Genomic DNA, 21124 nt, shown 5'->3' with positions numbered 1-21124 from the left:
TGTATTCTCGGCAATCTCGAATCAACTCGAGAATCCCGAATATTCTCGGGAATCCCGGATATTTTCGGGAATCCCGGATATTTTCGGGAATCCCGTACATTCTCGGGAATCCCGAATTTTTTGCGGGATCTCGTGTATTCTCGGCAATCTCGAATCAACTCGAGAATCCCGAATATTCTCGGGGATCCCGGATATTTTCGGGAATCTCGGACATTTTACGGGAATCCCGAATATTTCCGAGAATCCCGCGCACCCCTAAATTTGTAATGTAAAAGAAACGACATTACCTTCTGGTCCCCCAAATATTTTCCACATTATACGTATTTTAGTCTCTCACATCGATCCCGACATGAAAATCATACAAGTAAACACGCTCACGTCCTGATCCTCTATTCGTACACGATGGACAAAATGTACATTCATTTAAACGAATCACGTCAACGAAAAAACGTGTACGTAACTCGTACTTGAAATCCTGGATTAATCGTAGCAGGTACAGTCAGAGTTACAATGGAATGACGAAACAACCAAAACCGTAGAACCAATAGGTCGAACAACCGACTTTCACACACGGATCGTTATTTTCTTCTCTTGTTTTTTTTTTCTGTTCTCTCTCTCTCCTTACGCCTCACATCGTCCTACCTCATTCATGACGCTGCGTCACGCACTACCCTGCGCGCGTTGTGCTGTAAACGCAACAGTACAACGGCTTTGAACAGCTCTGCATCAACTTCACCAACGAGAAATTGCAACAATTCTTCAATCACCACATGTTCGTACTCGAACAAGAAGAATACAAGAAGGAGGGGATTGATTGGGAATTCATTGACTTCGGCATGGATTTGGCCGCGTGTATCGAACTGATTGAGAAGGTATTCCTACAATTAACTCAAAGATGAACAAACAAACAAAAAAAATAAAAGACAATCAAGGAACCAATCGACGGCCTGACCAATGGAAATCACTACCGATGTTTGCCGAGAGCTTTTGACCAAAACAAAAGGAATGATAACCTCCTCGACTGGTGGTCAGTGGTGCGGTGGTAAATTATTGGCGTTTGTGTACGCTTGTCGACGACTGGACGCTTATATTCCACTCTTGCTGTAGCTCTTCACGCTGTTTAGTGCCGCTGTTTTTACCGTCCCTAGAAACAAAGGTATCCGATACGTCTACCTTGTTGCTCTTCGTATATCTTCATATCGCTTTACCCTGTGTTCCGTCATCTATCTGTGTCTGAACCCTGTAACGGCACCAACGTCGTGCCCATCGAGCATCCCCTTCCTCTGAATCGATTCATCAAAATCGTTCCTAGCGATACACAAGGTCCATTGAGCACGGTTCCACGAATCTCCTTCGAACGAGAACCCGTTCAAACGTTTCGACGAATTTAACGCGAACAGGAGGCTAATATTTTTTCATGTTTTCGTATTTTCGTTGACTAGGAACAATTGAAAAAATCAATTTCCACGCTACGATGTAAAAACGTGTTGAAATATTCTGTGAAAGCATATTTCTCGTAGAAGATTTCTTGTATGAGATACTTATCACTTGAACATTCCGCATTCGAACCGAGCTCGAAAATGTTTGCTCTAATATTTGATACCATAATAACTGAACTGTGAATTTTATGAAATTACGATACAACCGAATACGGTAAATGTATGCTGAACATAGTCGAAAGATATACGAATCGATGAAAAATGAAATATTAATATCGTTGTGTTAGATAATGAAACCTATTTCGCGTTAATTTATGTATACTCTTAGTATGTTTTTCATATCAATTAACGCCATGAATACATAAAATTCACAGTCCGATAACAGCCTTAAAAAACAAACCCACGACACATTTTATTGTTATTCCATAAAATGGTGCATCGATATTGATCTCTACAGATCATTATTCATCCCTTAACTTGTATCCAAAGTTTATCAAACAAAAGTTAGTGTGTTAATTTGACAAACTTTGGCCTTTTTTTTTATTATTAACATTAATTAGTTCAGATTTGTAAACGTCTACCACCCCCCCCCCCCCCGCACGATGTGTGTTTTTAGAACTGTTTCGAATTTAATAAAATTATTGAATCATTAATGTTATTAACCTCTCGAGGAATGACACACACGCGTACGCTTAGTTTTATATCGAAATTATCGTTATTTACGATTAAAATACCTTCTGATATTAAAATATATACAATGTTGAAGTGAGACAGTACATACTTGGATATACTCTGCATTGTTTTTATACATTAAATAACACGAAATATACAAAGCTTTTATTGTATAAACTAAAAAATTGAAAATTCGTCTCTCAAGAGGTTATAAATCATTTTTTGACGAAAGGGTGAAAGACACCATGGACGCGTGCAAAATTATACCTATATTCAATAATTGTTTTTCGAAAACAATCGATTCGACGAAAGATCTTTTTGCTCTGAGATTTATTGTCCATACATCGGTTAATTAAAATATTATTTTCATTTATATTTATAAAATAGAATTCGATGTTAGTATTATTACACGAGTCTTTTTCAAATGACTTTCTAATCGTGAGCCTAAAAGTGAGGATCTTCGATATGGTTAGACCTCGTATAAAAAAAAAAAAAAAAACCAGGTAGTTACATTTTCTACGTGATATATACTGTGAAAATATATTCGGATTTTTCAAAAAGAAAAAAAAAAAAAATACATGTCGAACAGAGTAACCCAATTTTTGTATTTTTAGTACAAAGTCTGTAGCAAGAAGTGTTTTCAACTTATCGTAAAATCCGTGTGTGTATACTTCCACGGTCATTTAGAAAATCAAAATATTTTATTTCAAGTCTAAAGCATATCTGAGAACCCCGCTACGCCGATTAAACTCATCCTTGTCGAATGATAGCTCCAGCGTCGCTGTTTTATTTAAAAAATTTATACAGCAAACAAAACTTTTATCGAGTCGATTGTTTTGTCGAACAAAAATCTTTGATCGTAGCTGCGATAGTCACGCGTGCAAGGAGTCTTTCTCCTTAAAACAGCAAGGTCAAAATGTGCACGAAGATGTGTTCCAACTTCGAAACAGATCAATGAAACAAGAACTCCCTAAGGATATACAGGGTGTCCCAAAACTCGCGTAGGAGTCGGAAATGGGGGTGGCCGGGACGATTCTGAACCAAAATTTTCTTTGCAAGAATGTCGAACGGTGCTTCATTTTTGAATTATTAACGAAAAATCACCAACCAACGACGATGCTCGAGTAGCGTGCGCTCAGCCCGGAGAACATAAGCTCGAGCCAGGATTGGCTGGTTGCGCCAGGTCGCTGCGATCGGTCGGTGGTTCTTCGTTAATAATTCAAAAATGAAGCACCATCCGACATTTTTGCAAAGGAAATTCTTGTTCGGAATCGTCTCAGCAACTCTCCATTTCCGTTTCTAATACTAATTCCGAGACACCCAGTATAACGTGTTAATTTCACGTCCTGCTGAAACATCAGCGTGGAGTGTCCTTCTCCCGTGAAAAGGGAACCGTACGAAACCTTAATCACAATTTGCGCATCATTTGTTACGTAAGCAGCATTAATGACGGCTGCCTATCGCCTCTTTTTTGTTTGTTTTCTGTTCCGTTGCTTTTCCCCTCCTTGGTCACGAGCAGTTCAACAGTTTTGAACAACTCTGCATCAACTTCACCAACGAAAAGCTCCAACAATTCTTCAATCACCACATGTTTATCCTCGAACAAGAGGAATACAAACGCGAAGGAATCGAGTGGACGTTTATTGACTTCGGCATGGATCTCCAGCAGACAATCGATCTGATCGAGAAGGTACTGTTAAGCCGTGGCATGAAATATCAGGAATGAACGGTCAACGGCTTCGAAAGAAAGAATCGCTGCGAAAGAGAAAGCAGGGGGACAATTACGGACGATGTTTCGCGACCAGAGGAACATCCTCGGCATGGACAAATTACCAGCTGCTTCCGTGTATCGCTCTAGTTAAATTAAGCTTCTTTCAGGATCGCTTGCTTCGTTGATATCGCTTGTCTTGCGCAATCTTTCGTCCTTAGCTCACCCATCATAGAGAGACTCTTCTACACTATCACCGACGCAACGGAAACCCGTAAGAGAGACCTTGGTAAATGTGAAATAGTTGTGATTCTGTAGGAATTAATTGCAGCGTAATTATTACATGTTTCAAAAAATTTCAGTCTGACGTACACGAATATACATTGCCTTTGGAATATTTAAATATTTTTATATTCTACAAAAGCCAGGTATTATTCGAAATAGCAGCCTTATGTAGGTGATATTTTTGCGGACTATAGTTGGAAAGTAATCGTAATAAAATAATCGTAATTCTTCGCGAATAAGTTGCAGTGAAATTACATGTTCGAAAAGTTTGAACCTGTAGTACACGAATATCGTTCGGGAGTATACGAATATTTTTATTTTTTTGCAAATTCTACATTTATTCGAATTAGTATACAGGACCGGAACAGAGATCTTCAAACAGAAACAATTTTTGCAGAAAACATAATGATATCGCGTATTTCTTATTGACTTTCGAGTGAATATTTACAATTTTTTTTTTTAAATAATGCGGATATTACATTTAATTGGATTGGTATAAAAATCGAGATAAAAACTTTCTAGCTTTTTATATATATATATCATATTTTAGAAATATATGCCTATATCGTATTTTTAGAAATTTAAAGAATTCATAATCTGGCTCTCTGTGCTATTTAGCAGAAATGGTCTCTTTGTATTAAAAATCCTCGCTCGGAAACCTTGAATCGGAGTTTCGTTACATGTTGAACAGACGAATCCCTTAACCCTTTGCGCTCGAAGCCTTTTTTTCTGGTATCTACCAGCAACTCGAGATGCTTTCTTAACATTCTGTTGCCACGAATGCTAAGCTTAGATTTACTTCGAAGATTCATGATCGCAAACTAATTTGAGATTCGAATATCGGGCCACCTTTACCTCGCCGACAATCATTTTATCGACACATCGAGTCCCAAAGAAACGAAACCTAAACGAACATTATTGCTGGTTGATTCGTGATCGAGAGCCACCTCTCGAGAGCAAAGGGTTAGAGGGACCACCCTTTCGAGATGGCAATCTGGGTGAAATGTCGGGAAAATCGTCCATATATTTTGACCTTGGACGAATTTCTTCTTCGTCAAAGTAGAAAGTAACGCCTAGAAAAACCTCAAAGGATTCCAAAAACCGTATAAATTGCACTTGTCGTGTTGACTTGTCATGTTGTCACTTTCCTCCTTTTTCCTCTTTCCTCCTTATTTGTGTGCGCTGTGGACAATGAGAGTGGATCGCTTTCTATTGACATCCTGATTCGGAAAATTGCATCGAGACTTCAAGTGCCACGTATTTCCCTTCGAGGATGGAGTAGAAAATGAAAGGTATCAACGATCTCGGTATGTATTTGCAGGCAACGATCGGCTCCATATAGAAGGTAAAAACGCCACGTAATCGAATCATTAATCAAGGATTACAACAACCATCGTGCTTGCAAGCTTGCCTCGTGTTTTGCCTGCATATGTATATATGTGCATGTGTTCGTAAATATACGTTCTTGTCGAAAGTAATCGACGACAGGAAATTGTTGATCGATCTACCGGATAAGTTAATCGATATTTTGGTATTTTTGCTCCGGTACCAAAATCGATGGTATCGAATCGAAAGGAAGGAAAAGACCAGCTTCTAAGCTCTCGACGGAGATCTTTCAACGAATTCCTGTCGTGCGGTCTGAAAGCTTCAACGGAGCATTTCAGAAATGTTATTTATGTACATTCTTGGGATGATCCTTTGGATCAAACGGGAAAGCAAATCGACTTATTATCGAGTCGTTCAGAAAATTATATTAAAATAACAATTGCTAAGAGTAGCGTTCGCTTAACCGCGAATCGAATTGGATAATTTACTATAAATTGTCTAAAATATATATTTCATAGAATTTGGCAAAAGATTATTCTCGTTATTATAACGACGAGAGTTCCACTTTTTAACGTTGTAGAAAGTAACGGAGCAAATTACTGTGTTCCTGTTGATTTGACGCTAATTATATCTTTGAAAAAATGAAATCTATCGATAATTTTCGTATTCATGAATCATTGCGCACGCTCTTAGATTCTCTAAAAGTTGTATGCGTGCGAATTACATATTTAGTCGGTAACTTCGAAGGTTAATATACTTTTTGCAGTAGAGAAGTTCATAATTGAAAGGAAAACGCTACTCTTAGAAAGACAGCTTTTCAGCTCTGGAACGCGAGTTAATACTCTATCTCGTTTCTCAATACAGCCCATGGGTATCTTGTCCATCCTTGAGGAAGAATCTATGTTCCCGAAAGCCACTGACAAGACCTTCGAGGAGAAGTTGAACAACAACCATCTTGGCAAGAGTCCTAACTTCTTGAAACCCAAACCACCGAAACCAGGCCAGCAAGCAGCCCACTTTGCTATCGGCCATTATGCCGGAAACGTACGTAACGATTTTCTCATTATTTCGAATGTATTAGAGGGATCAGAAAGTAATGTCGTTTCTTTTACATTAAATTCAAACAAATAAATTTATAATATGTATTTATTTTTAATCAATTATGTAATTGTCCTCGTTATCGATAACCTTCTGCCATCCAATGTGCGAATTTGCAATACCTGATCGATAAATATTGATCGGTACACGGTGAGCTAGTAAATAATAAACAAGTATTTGCATTCGCAGAAACGACATTATTTTCTGGTCCCGTACGTTAAATTGATTAAATTAAAAGTAGAATGAAGTTAAAGTATAATGGTAAATGTATTCAGATTTTTCGATTCAAAATTTAACTCACAATCCTATTTAGAAAGAGTTTAGAACTTGAAAGTGAACTTTTCATATCAGCGTACCTTAATCTAGACCGAGATTAAACTTTTACGTACAGTTACTAGTTATGTCAAAAGTCTTTTCTGTTTCCTCAAATTAAGCAAGCATTGCGAGTAAACATGCAACACCACGATTAATAAATAATTTATTGATATGTTTTCGGTAGATAAAGTGTCGAATATAATTGTTGTCAAGAAGGAAAGCGTGAAAATTGTAGGTACATTCGAACAACAATTTTTCTTTTTAAAGATACGTTTGATAGAAAATCTATTTACTGGGGTTTAAGGGGTAACACCAGTCCGAAAAGAAGGTCTAACTTTGATAATTAATTTTGAAAGTATCGCGAAAGGAATAGAACTTCTGTTTACAGAGTTTGTTTAACACGTATTGAAGTATGAAAAATCCAAACATTTTAGATTCTATATACTATTGGCTATAGAAGTATCAGAGGCTTGCGACAGTCGACGGAAAAAAGGAACTTTGTACGATACTTTTGACTGTAAAACAATTTGTACGAGACAGATCGAAACAAGAGATGAACGGAAAGTAAATTAATGAATGTAGAATAACATATTTCGATTTTGTGAAAGTTGCCCGTTTAGTACCAGAGCGATATGCATTAGAAAAAGAAGTCGAGTACGATATTATTTTATGCAGATTTCTGTCTCGGGAACGTGGCAACCTCAACACACTATTGATTAAGTAACGAGACGTCGCTGTTGGTAACAATAATATTGAGCAAGCGTTTGAACAACAGGTACCGTACAACATCACGGGTTGGTTGGAAAAGAACAAGGACCCGCTGAACGACACTGTGGTCGATCAGTACAAGAAATCAACAAACAAACTGTTGGTCGAGATCTTCGCTGATCATCCTGGACAGTCTGGTGATGCTGGTGGCGGCGGCGGTGGTGGCAAGGGTGGACGTGGTAAGAAGGGTGGTGGTTTCTCGACGGTGTCGTCGTCCTACAAGGAACAGTTGAACAACCTGATGACCACCCTGAGAGCTACTCAACCTCACTTCGTCCGTTGTATCATCCCCAACGAATTGAAGCAGCCGGGTGTCATCGATTCTCACCTTGTCATGCACCAGCTGACTTGTAACGGTGTACTTGAAGGCATCCGTATTTGTCGTAAAGGATTCCCTAACAGGATGATGTATCCCGACTTCAAGCTACGGTAAGGATCCAAATTTTTTTTGGCGTAAGCCATTCTAGAAGTAATTCGTGTAATTACCCGAAAATAGATTCTCGAAAATGTTTCTGGTAGTTTCGAACAAGTTTGAAATGCTTAGCAAACAACCGCGTCCCGTAAAGTCGCATCTTCGAGATATACGTACTTGAAAGTTACATCACAGATGTTTCTAATAAGGTTCAGAATCTTTTGAAGCAATCAACGATTAAGATTCGTAAATATATCACTTTCAGTAATTTATTCGTAGACTGCGGATCTCGATGCATTTATAAGAAATTTGAGTGTGCACGAATCTACAAAATGCACGCAATATGCAAGAATATAAAAAAGATCGAAAGTTAAAGTTCGTATTACAATATTTGCAGAATAATATATATTCTTATTTAGGTTCAATTTTTGTAGGCACGTTCGCGAAGATTTTATTTTGCATAAAGATCCGCGGTCTACTTATTAAGTATGCTACTGCATTTAAAAAGTTAACGTTTAGTATGTTTTAATATTAATTAAGAATAACTTTAATTAAGCATTATCGATTTAATCTTTAGAGCCTCGAAGAACTTAAAATATCTCGAAATTTGTGTACAGTTTGTACCACAAATATTCATATTCTTCGTGTCTATCGAAGGAATTTGTCTGAATTGAACGATAGGTTCGATGTTTCCGAATAAATTTTCCGTTATAAATGTAACACAAATTTAAAGTTTATTCATCTACGTACATATTTGTAACGAAACATTTACTTGAGAATATTAAATCTGTCGTTTGATATAAACAAATTTCTTCAACAGATATAGAAAGTACGAATATTTATGTGACTGTATGTGTTGAATATCAAATAACATGTACGACTCTGGAAACGTTTAAAATTCTTCGTTGTTATATCGTCGCCTCTGGCGAAACGTTTTCGATTATTCTTTCGTACCGGTTCGCAAACGAAACAAAAATACGATGAACCGAGAGTTACGAGGTAGAAATTGATCGATAATTAAGGAGAATAGGTTGAAAATTAGAGATTAATGGTTATAGACGACACGTTATAATTAAGGAGAATAGGTTGAAAATTAGAGATTAATGGTTATAGACGACACGTTATAAAATGATCTCTTTATATTGTGACCGTACAGTTACATGATCTTAGCGCCGGCCGCGATGACGGCTGAGTCGGACCCGAAAAAGGCCGCTCAAAGATGTTTCGACGAAATCGGTCTTGATCCGGACAGCTACAGGATTGGTCATACTAAGGCTAGTTGCACACCCTCAAAAAAAGAAAAACTTGATTTTGCGACTTTTACGTATTTACCCCCCACCCCCACCCCCCCGTCTGTTATCCACCGTAGAGTATGTTCGTCTTGTATGGAAAAAGGTTTTATCGTTACACCCTTGTCGTTACTCGGATACTGTCTCGAAATCTCTCGAGAATTGTACGTTCGTTACTGTATATTATTATATATATACGTTTACATGTATTGTGCATATTATATATATATATACGTTTACATGTATTGTGCATATTATATATATATATATATATATATATATATATATATATATACACTTACGTATGTAATGAATATTACATACATATGTCTATACAGGGTGTCCCAAAATTAGTGCAAGAACCAGAAATTGTGCTTCAGAATCGTCTGAATTGAAATCCATTTCCGACTCTTACACTAATTCTGGGACTACTGGGAATAAATATATACGAATATATTTCATGCACATTATATACATGTATTTATATATTTTTAACCGACTTCGAAAAAGAGGAGGTTACTCGATTCAACACGTACATTTATTATTTTCTTTTTACATAAATAATACGTTTCGTTTGATTCAATTTTATTTCTCCTTATAATTGTCGTTTACAACGCCGCCTTAATTTAATTTCCGTTACACTTTTTATTTATATAAGTGTTTTTTGTGACCTTTTGTGACCTTTTTTGTGACTGTGAACCTCCCCTGTTTATTTCCATCGATTGCGATCAATCTAAAGGTTCATCGAGGGCTTTCAGAAGTATCCGTCTCCCCGTTTGATAGACTTGCCGAAACATAAGTGGCCCTTATTGTTCTTCTCGAATGCCCCGTACAACCCCAGCCCCCCCACAAACATTAGATACCACCCCCTGAATTGGACCCCAGAGTTATACATTAGAAATCCATGAATTAGTGATATACGTATGTACCAACTGCACGCGATAAGCCTTGTGTGACCCCCCTAGAAAGTATGAAAAGTTAGATCATGCGAGACGTAGACGTGTAAGGAAACGACAACCTGAAGCAGAGAGGATGCCGTTATCGATCATCGATCATGCGAAAAACGAGCAGAACATTCCCCCCCCTAAAACGTTTTGGTGATCTTTTACTAATGGATCCAATCACCTGTGTTTGCATTGTGACCCCTGACCTTTAGGTACAAGATTATCGCGCCAGCTGCAGTCGATAAAGTGGCTGCCGACCCGAAGAAAGCCGCGGCGGCGATCTTGGAAGCGACTGGTCTAGATCCCGATCAATATCGTCTTGGACACACCAAGGCACGTGTTTCCTTGCGATCGTCAAGTCCTCGTTGCGCGCGAGGACCCCGTCGAATTTATTTACCATTTTTCAGCTGGTTTCGTACGATTTCGTAAATTGTCGCGATTATTCAACTACGACTCGTACGTTCAACGCGAGCTTGCAAGCGAATAGATCTGATTGAACAAGGTTGAAAATATTTAGATAACGATCGGCCGTGTTGAGCGATTTTAATTCCTTTGCACTCTCGAGACTAGTTGTACTTTGTAGGCGAATAGAGACGTCTTTTTTCAAATAATATATAATACAGACGTATTTGTATATAGTACGTATACATACGTAAATATTAGAGCATATAATCTGTTTGTCGTTAAAAATATTTGACTAAAAATAATGATAAATATAATATAGAAAAATATCGATTGAAAATATTTCAAATGTTGGCCTAGGAAAGCTTTGAATGATAAAGTTGAAACCACGAATCGTGTACTTGGCTCTGTTTGTCTCGGCATCGCTGCGTTGTATGTACAAACGATACTTCAAGCAGAGTCGTAGTTTGAATAATCAACGTTGCCTCGTGTAAATGTGTACGCGCGAACGTGTCTAACCAAAGAAGACATCAATACTCTATGGACTGAGTTATGGATTTGATACTGCCTAATTTACTTTAAACGTTGCTTAAATTTCTAACATAGAATTTCCTTTTCTTATCGTAAGTATTTTATCTATCAACAAATGATCAAACAAAACTAAATCGATTTCTCCATCGAATCAATTAATTAACCGACTTCGAAAAGGAGGAGCTTCTTCAATTCGACATGTATATTTTCTCTATTTTTTTTTTTCATTTTTTTTGGATAATTCTGTGTTGGAAATTTTGGAAACATAGTTCAGAAGAGATCAAACACCAGGAGAATCTCGAACTACCCTGCCATTCCGTTATTAATGATGTAACGAGTTAGGTTTTAAACAAATATGTAGGTGTCTAACCTTGCGTGTCCCTAACAAATCTTTGTCTGTTGTGCGATCCCAACCATAAAACGAATCACCACAGATACAAAATTCTGTGCGCCAATGCCATCAAAGAACCTTGCGACCCACAAAAGGCGACCCAACAGATCCTGGACGCAATCAATCTGGAACCAGACCAATACCGTATGGGTCGCACCAAGGTATCCGACACCTTTGGTCTACCTTTGAAACGTCATAACACAACACGGAAATAACGCTTCTATTCTTTTTACTGGTAATCCTTTAACCCTTTAGACCAATGCTCGGAATTAGTTGCACCAATAAGCGTGCACCTATAGACTTACAAGGGAGATTTATAGATTTTCCTATCTACCGTTTGCGACGGAGACTCCTATTCGACGATCCGAAATATTTGTGGAACGTCTTTCTCTATCTCTACCATTATAAATCAATTCGGAATTTGTATTAAAATTTGCATTTCAACATTTATCAAATCTATCGCAAGTAGACTTTTCGTTCGATTTATTGAATTTCAACAGAAATAGTAGTAGTTCGACAGAATAGTTAGTAGAATACAATTGTAAATAAAGGAGAAGAGATGGATATTTTTTTAACGTTGCGAATAATTTACATACAATATTTCTAGAGTTTCTAGAATTTCTGGAATCTTTCGAATTTTCGCCGAAAGAATATCGCGTAATTATCGTTGAATTCGATTTTCTTGAGCACGGATCACCCTTTTTGTTGCACTTCGCTTAAATTGAACGTACCTTGTGTTCTTCTCCAAAATTCTGCATATTTTGTTATCATCCAAAGCACGCTGTTACGAATAGTTTCATTTTAGATCATCCATTAATAATGAAAAATCTTCCTTAACGATCACCTATATTCTCACATTAATAGAAAGGATTTGATGCTAATTGTATTTTTTTCTTTCCCTCTTTCTCTCTGCTGGCACGTACAAGGTAACGTTTTACGTTGCTTCTTAACATTTTACATTATTTAATCGTGTGCTCTTGTCCATTTTTGCATCTTGTACGATCATCCGTACAATGGTGTCCTTGGTACCAAATATTTACTTTGATTATTTTCATTAAAATCGAATAGCAGAAAGCCGGTTTCATCTTTAGAGTTAAAAATTAGAAACAAGAAATTGGATACTAGAAACTTCAAATTAGAAATTAGAAATTAAAGAATTTCGCATCGTTGGATAACGAACATTCAAACATAATCGCGCTAAAGCTTACAAATTATCGTTAAATAGAAATTGATAAACTTGCGAGGCTTCGAAGCGAAACTTACGGCGAAAATAATCAAAGTATTTTAAGGAGGATCCACGAAACAAAATCGCTAATCGACAATTTCGTCTCGTTTTGTTAACTTGAAAAACAATAGGTATTCTTCCGTGCCGGAGTGTTGGGTCAGATGGAGGAGTTCCGTGATGAACGTCTCAGCAAGATCGTGTCCTGGATGCAGGCGTACATCAGAGGTTACTTGACCAGACAGGATTACAAGAAGCTACAAGAACAGCGTCTTGCCCTTGTGGTAGTCCAGAGGAACTTGAGAAAGTACTTGCAACTGCGTACTTGGCCATGGTGGAAGCTCTGGCAGAAAGTCAAGCCTCTCCTCAACGTCACTCGTATCGAGGACGAGCTTGCTGTGAGTGCTTTAACAAACTACTTATCATTTCCTGTACCGATCACGTAACCACGAGATCTACAAACACTACACATACGTCGAAACCACACGTGCACACGGTGCATAGAAAAATGTTGAATACAATTTTTTATTTTTTATCAGGAGACATATATGTGTTTATCTATAGATGGTCATTTTTTTTTTTTTAAATTAAAATTAATCAAAGCACAATTGTTAATACTAGTGTTTACTTGCTTCGATTTCATGGCGGTTATCTTTGTGAATTAGTCAAATTGAAAAATGTATTGTAAGGCGGTGTACAATATATAAAAAAAAAAAAAAACGATAAATTAGTCTTTTTAACTTGAAAATATAAATAAACGTGTTCCGTTAGTTTAATTTTATTTTTTTTACGTAAATTCTGGCGCAACAGGGAGTTAGTAATTGTAATTAATTAGAAGATGATATGAAAATGAACAGGAAATAGGTAATACCTTCGACAGACATAAGTATAAGTAGTAATAACGAGCACTGGGCAGACACGTCGGTGTAGTAGACTCACGTGCACAAATTTTATTCAACATTTTGCATTTATTTCTACATTTCCCGAAATTCGATACATTCAAGATATGTGTTAATATCCTAATAATCAATATAGACACGTTTTATTTACGCTCCTATTGAAAACGGAGCACTTTGTTACAAGCTTTTCAATTGCAATTCACAAGTTTATTTTATCTAATTTCCTTCTTGCAATTTATTTAATTTACAGTTTCATTAAATCTCAATACTCAATTGCATTAATATTTCAAGCAACACGAAAACGGTTTCAACAGGTGCGACTACTCTTCTAATCGATAAAAGAACAATGTACGGTGAGTATCCTCGATCAACATCAAACGTTTCGATTTAATATTGGAAAAATCTCGATCGTCGTATGTAAAAACGCGCTATCCAAATTTTGCGTCTCGCGAAAGTAACGTTACGTCGCGATCTTCGATATAGCGAGTCAAGAAAGTATTTTTACAGTCGGTATTTTGAAAGTAACTACCTGTAAAGAAATAGTGCATCATTATATCGTACATGCTTCGATGGTTTACGATAATATTTGCACGCTTACGGTTAGCAGGATAAATTTATATTCCTTCGCAGTTAGAATTATAAAATACATTTTCCATATTTCGTATGTACTCATTCAATCCCTGGAGTCGTTTCTGATTATTTTGAAACTTCTTACAGCGATATCTGAAGGTAAAGGTATGCGTACAAAATATGTGAAATGTAGCTTGTAATTATAACTGCGAAGAAATTTCAATTTATATAAATTTATAAATTATTTACATATATAATGCGACGTATATATTTATATACACTTACAATATATTTATGCAAATATATTCTGCCGATCGTAAGCGTGGCGAAACTTTGTTGACAAGGAAATTTTTATCTTTCTTATATTATTGTTTCATATTATGTTTCCGAGTCAATATATTACTTCTGTGTATAATGAAACAGTGAAACATATACTTCTTTATAGGCAGTTATCTGTAAAAACAACTGGGTGTGTGAGTACTTTCCCTGACCATTTATACAATCTAGTCTTCCTCTGTAAAATTACATTTCTCCGATATTGGAACTGTAAACCTTCCAAGAACTTTCGGACAATGTCAGTGGCACCAGTTGCTAAAATACACCACGCAGGAAACTTCGATTCCCCGGTAATTTACGAGCGGTGAACGGTAGTCCTGGATTTCAACGTAGAATTTGTTTCTTTGTTCATCTAGACCCGATCGTTCCGATTCTCGGACGCGTTCGTTTCTGACACCGCGTTTATTTTCTCATCTTTGTCATTTTTCCTTTTACCTTCTTTCGCATCGCAGAAGATCAGCGCGCACGGTTTCCGTTCTCAGCTGGGAGTATTTGAAATAGATTCCATGGAACTATCGCGAGCAAATTTAACTCGAGCGCGATATTTTACAAATAGTATGAAATGTCAGTCGAGTCTATTAAAAATATATGATTCATTCGAATTGTTTGTCTCGTGTTTTCCAATCTTTGATAATCGGAAATTCGAAGAAGCGAACTGCAAATCGAGTATAAATATTCCAAAGTATACGAAAATAAGTAGAAACTAAAAGAGAGAGAATTCAATTCTCGAACTAAACATCAGCATTTTGGAAATAATAGCGCTGGTCCTTTTTTAATCAAAGAGTAAATGTTTTTTGTAAGAAACTAAATCGACAATATGCAATTGAGTAAGTATTCAGAAACGAATCTTTAATTTCGACGAAACAACTTCTCATTTCGGATGGGCGCGTACTTGACTGAGAATCAGTATTGCAAATCTCGTTACTGATTATATATCGCTTATTCGTGTTTTATAAATAGCATCGATGTACGAACCAATAGTCGAAGCCTCGAGGAATCAAAGGCAAAGACTCTTTATCTTTCGAAGAGCTAGAAACGGAGAATACGCTCTAAAGTATGCGTAATGATCTATTTTATGGAGCTTATACAAATTCAACGTACTTGAATACTCATCTAAACAGAGTGTCTCGTAAGAACGGAATACTCATTGCGTTGCAAATACAGTATTTATTTAACAGTCGTGTGTAGTCTAACCTAAACACGTTTACAGTTGTTTGGCACAGATGCTATTTATAATCACAAACAAACGAGATGTACAGTCATTCGCGCTTTGAGGATTAAACAATTTCACCGCGAACATAATTAATTCCATTTTACGTTGATATAAATCATATATTGTAAACATTTATATTCGGATAGTAAAGTATTCTTTTCTGCAATCGTAAAATTAGTAAGTCGTTAAACTGTGCTAGAAGTCTCTGTTTGCGGTTCCGCTTCTGAAAATTTCCAGAAAATCGTAATTATAAAAATTGTATGCTCGACGAGCCATGTTTGCAGTGGTTACTTACGTAATTTGCAACGTCTGATGTCTGATCCATCGAAATTCCGATTATACAATAATCGAGACCACTCCATTCCAGCTTCCTCCAGAGTCCTAAAAATAGGTCTTCGACGCGATTTAACGCGTATCTTTTCACCGTGACTCAAACATTCACCCCTCTCTCTCTCTCTCTCTCTCTCTCTCTCTCTCTCTCTCTCTCTCTCGCTCTCGCTCTCTCTCTCGCTCTCTCTTCTTTTTATGTTTTCGTTTGATTTTTTTTTCCACGCGTCTAAACGTAAATAAAATGGAAATATGGCTTTCTCGTCGCGGCGTGATCGTAAACACGTCTAAAAAGCTCCAAGTTCTCGATCCCCCGTCGCGGACTCCGTGTCACCGATTATTCATTGTATCTAATTACATCTTAGAAACGAGACGATCGCCCTTTCGGTATATTTAGTTCGATTTTATTTTAGACAACTATTTTTGAATACCTAGCGTCGGAAATCTCGAGTCCCACGATCGTACGTTCAGCTTTTTCTACCATTTTGGAAAGAAACAATTCGTAGAATCCTTCTTCGCTATTCGGATCGGTAGAAAAAAATTGGCGTAATCGCTTTCAGTTGTAGCTTCATTCCCCCGATACGGTTGCAGTATTACCTCGTACTAAAAACTCTTGAAAATAGTTTACAGACTAAATATGTCCGCAACTTCAACGCGCACGTAGATTCATTTACGGAATCAATATGACTGCTTCTTAAATTTCTCGTGTTACACGCACAGAAGTTTGATTTTAAACAGAGAAATGGCTGGGTACAAGTATCGAGACCATGTGTGGATAGATTACGAAGAAGGTCACTCTATTTAGAAACTGTAACTACATTTGCAATATCTACAATAATATCGTACACTGTAAGGTACCAAACCTAGAGCAAATTTTAAAGGAAACGAAAATACAGAATAACTATTTGAAATCGTTTATTGTTGCGTCGTATCACTTAGAAGAACAATTTGACAATTATTTTAAACTGTTATTTCAAATAGTTACGTGATGAAATAATGCGTTATTTGGCATAATATTTCTAGTAACGGTATCAGAAAAGTGATCACTGATGTGAAACTAATTATGATATAAAATAACGTGTTATTACAAATAACATTTCAAATAATATCATTTCAAAAGTGGCCGAGATCTGTATGGTACACATCACTTATCCAAAGTGACAAATTTGTGGAAAATAATCAAATTCGAACTTAATATTTCTTCCGTATCGATATTAGTCTTAACCCAGACCTAATCATAATATAATAGCAAGTGTCTCGATACTTACGGCCGACAGTGTACGGTTACTCGAAAATGAGACGGTAATCTTATATTACATAACCGTGAGAAACTGCGCGCCCTTCGCGACACTTTTGATTTAAAAAAAAGACATTCCAGTAGGAAGTCCGAAATAACGCGTTCGCTCGAATTGATAAAACCGAATGCCCACGCCGAAGGAGAGTAAGAATCGCTAAAATTCTCGATCTCTATCCATAAGTACCGAGTGGTGACGTGCGTTCGCGTGCTCTTCGATATGGTTTTAGACGGAGTGTAATACCGTCGCGTCGGTCCTAATTAGACCAGCCCGCCCGTGAGGTCGGTACACGTTTAATCATCGCGATTATCTGAATTTTCCACCGAGCTAACGAAAATAAAGTAGTTCGAATCACGTCCAATCGAAAATAGTATCATTCGCTATAAGCGACGTTACCACAGCGCGAATTCATCCGCGCCGTCGCGTCGCAGTAAACCGATCCCACCTTTGCCGCCCCGCGGATCGGTATTCGTTCCCAACTACGGGAGAAAGTCGATTTTCGCCGGCTGGTTCCCTTAGGAATTACACGATCGATCGACGTTACACTCTCTGGATCGTAAAAGGAGACTGGAGTTTAGACCCCTCCGACCCTCCTGGAACGAGTTCTAATTTCGTCGAGAACCCCTTCCACCGACGCGGTTTGTCATGGTAACCCCTCCTGCTCGTACGCGAACGGTTCCTCCCCCGTCGGATCGGGATCGGTTATAAATATTTTTCTACGATGAATATCGCTGGAGTGGGGACGTTGGCTAATTCTTCGCCGCGACCGCGAGAAGAGGGATTTTAGGTAGAAAAGTTGAGCCTCTGGTAAACCGGAGACCAGTTGGACCCGCGACCTCGCGCCGACCCTTTCGAAATATATATATATATATTTTTTTTTTTTATCGAACCGTGCCCCAGTTTTTACACGACACGCATTATTATTATTCTGCGTTGTTATCGACACACCGATCGCGCGAAACAGATCCGCGAATCCCTCCCGCAATCGCTCGGATCAACGAAGAATCGAACAGAGCCGCTCTTACGATTAAGATACCGTGGCCGATTGCTCCCTACGACCGCGATCGTTTTCAGCGTTCGACGATTCGATCGTTACCAGATCCGTAAATTGAATACGAAACGATGGGTGACACGTTGATCGAGGATGCGACGCCCGGGTTGAACGGGCAAAAATCGAACGGTGATGTGGAATCGCAATTGCAGGCGCTCGAGGAGAAAGCGAGAAAGGCGCAAGAGGCCTTCGAGAGGGAAGAGAAGCTGCGCAAGGAACTCGAGATACAGAATGAGAAAATCACCGCGGAAAGAAACGCTCTCCAGCGAACCCTGGATGGCGAGAAGGGTTCCCTCTCGGAATACATGGAGAAGTCCCTGAAATTGGCTGCCCAGAAGGCCGATCTCGAGTCACAACTTCAGGTAAGATTTCTTATATATAGACTGCGGATCTTTATGCATTTATAGAAATGTTGAACGTCCAAGAACCTACGTATTTATGCAAGAACCTACAAAATGCAAACAATATGCAAGAATATAAAAAAAGATCGAGAGTAAAGTTCATATCATAATATTTGCAGAGTAAAATAAATTCCTATTTAGGTTGAATTTTTCTAGGCACGTTCGCGAAGATTTTATTTTGCATAAAGATCCCCAGTCTACTTATGTATTAACCGTTTGAGTCCTAAAGAGTATTAAAAAAACACTGTCGAAGAATCCCGGAGTGCAACCGCGCTTTCTCTAAACGAGTACTGGCTTTTCTCGACATAAAACCTCAACAGCGCGATCGCTCTGCTTGAGACTCGAACGATTAAGCTCCTTTACACTCAAACGTTTCCACTTTAACCTTACAACTATCGAATTGGTCGACTCGGTCCATGCGTTTTGTCCTTCTTGGCACATTAAGGACCGCACATCTAGAGCCTGCGTGTAGAAAACACAGGAAACTCGTGAACACTCCTTAACGTGTTAAAATAACTTAATCATTATCGACAAGGAGCTATTAAATCTACCGGAAAGTTCTGTCCGTTCCGGTTACAACAAGTTTCAACAAGTATGCGCATATTCGTTAAAAGTGATATACAAATTGCAATCACGCTGGCAAAATGTCCATAAATAATGATAAAAATGGTATCATTCGATCAAATTTATTCAAGGTACGAGAAATGTATTATTTTGTTTTATTCTAAAAACGGACAGAACTTTCCGGTAGACCTAATATAAATTAGGCCTATCCAGCCTTTAATTTCAAAAATACAGAAGAGTGTATCGACTATCGATAGTTCTAACGTTAATGGATAATACTGGACACGAAGCTTTACGTTTACGATAACGGTAAGATCTTGGCTCAGCGAGTTATCCCGTTGAGAAGTTTAGACTTTGGAGAAAAATGTACAAGTAACTTAAGCGGAAACGTTCTCGTGTTAAAAAATTCTCAGTTAAAAATTCTCACTTTTTCGAAGAACAGTTTTGTTCGAAGCAGAAACTGAATTTTTTACATTACAATTTGATATCGTTTGACTCGATTTTTAAGCGTTTCGTCGAGTCGCCTCGAACGATGTTCGTATATACGTACGCTAGAAAGTAGTTCAATTGGCACTGTTCGTTGATAACGAAACCTATCTCTCGATGATGAAGGCGCGTCCTCCAAGAATCGAACAACCTATAATTATATCTCGGAGAGGAATGACTGTATGTCGAAACAAAAGAGAATGGGGCTATCAATGTCTCCTCAACGATCCGAAATTCAACCGAGGACTTTTATGTGTTACAGCTGCAGTTATAAAAACATATTAGAAGCCGAAATAGTCTCACCGAGGCGGCGAAACCGAAAGCTTTAAATACCGTCGAAAAGAATAACAGAGCGGAAAAAATATGTGCGAGAATTTATTTATAATATGGAGTCGTAAATAGCTTTCGGCTATCATTGCTTCCTGCATACCTGTCCGAAAATATCTCCGAAAAATTTCGCATAGCATCGTGCACGATTAAGTGGTAAAATCTTGTTCCTAGATCGAATAGAAATAATTGATTTCTTTATCGAGCAGCTGGGACAACTCGAGTTACACGATCGATAGCAATTTTCGAGTAAAATGAAGAGTTTCGTTACGGTATACAGATATAGGTCATGCATTTGTGGATAATCTTATACGGCTACGTTCCAGTGAAACATTTCGAAAAGATTCGTTTTTACATAAATAGAAAAGCGATGAGAATTTTGGATAAAATTATCGCGTGCTCTTTCAACAAAATAAAATCACAATCTTCTAGTGATACTATCGGCCAGTAATTAAAAGTTCCCCAAGAAATGTACATCTTCATGTTTGATCCGGAAAATTATGCTAGAAAATTAATTTGTAACGCGAGTCCGAGCTCGAAAGAGCGGAACGATGAAGTTGGGAGGCGATCAGATTCCAACGCGGACGTCCCAGGCGAGTTTTTTTGGGAATGCTTGAAATTCGAGCACCACCTGTATCCGATCGTAATTCAAATGAATCTGGCTCGGGTTACCGGGAATGATGCACCTGACAGGAGGTGATACATCGCCGTTGCGCAACAAGTGCAGGCACAAAGTAGCGAAGGCGCATCATTAGTCAGACCCATGTCTGACTTCATCGCCCGGTGCGCGGCTATTTTTCTTCGGCGACGAGTTACTCGGCTCTATCTCCGTAATTATTGGTCGATTTCCTGG

The 21124-nt window shown here is 37.9% G+C and overlaps 1 protein-coding gene across 11 annotated transcripts in view; it reads left to right on the top strand.

The window, feature by feature from the left end:
- LOC128872399 (myosin heavy chain, muscle) overlaps positions 1-21124 on the top strand; it is a 73059-nt gene that overhangs the window by 31895 nt on the left and 20040 nt on the right. For 6 of the 11 annotated variants that reach the window (XM_054115042.1, XM_054115041.1, XM_054115036.1 and 3 more), the window contains 5 exons: positions 6295-6474; positions 7619-8040; positions 10469-10589; positions 12937-13200; positions 18646-18855. In XM_054115042.1, coding sequence (XP_053971017.1) covers positions 6295-6474; positions 7619-8040; positions 10469-10589; positions 12937-13200; positions 18646-18855 — 1197 coding nt within the window. Of the gene's footprint in view, positions 1-701; positions 873-3630; positions 3802-6294; positions 6475-7618; positions 8041-9179; positions 9298-10468; positions 10590-12936; positions 13201-18645; positions 18856-21124 lie in introns of all 11 variants that reach the window. The other 5 variants (XM_054115038.1, XM_054115039.1, XM_054115034.1 and 2 more) reach the window with 3 other exon arrangements.

The sequence above is a fragment of the Hylaeus volcanicus genome, chromosome 2 (genome assembly GCF_026283585.1).
Source record: "Hylaeus volcanicus isolate JK05 chromosome 2, UHH_iyHylVolc1.0_haploid, whole genome shotgun sequence".
Lineage (NCBI taxonomy): Eukaryota > Metazoa > Arthropoda > Insecta > Hymenoptera > Colletidae > Hylaeus > Hylaeus volcanicus.
Note: the sequence above shows the minus strand (reverse complement) of the source record. Positions and strands in the feature narration are given on the sequence as shown.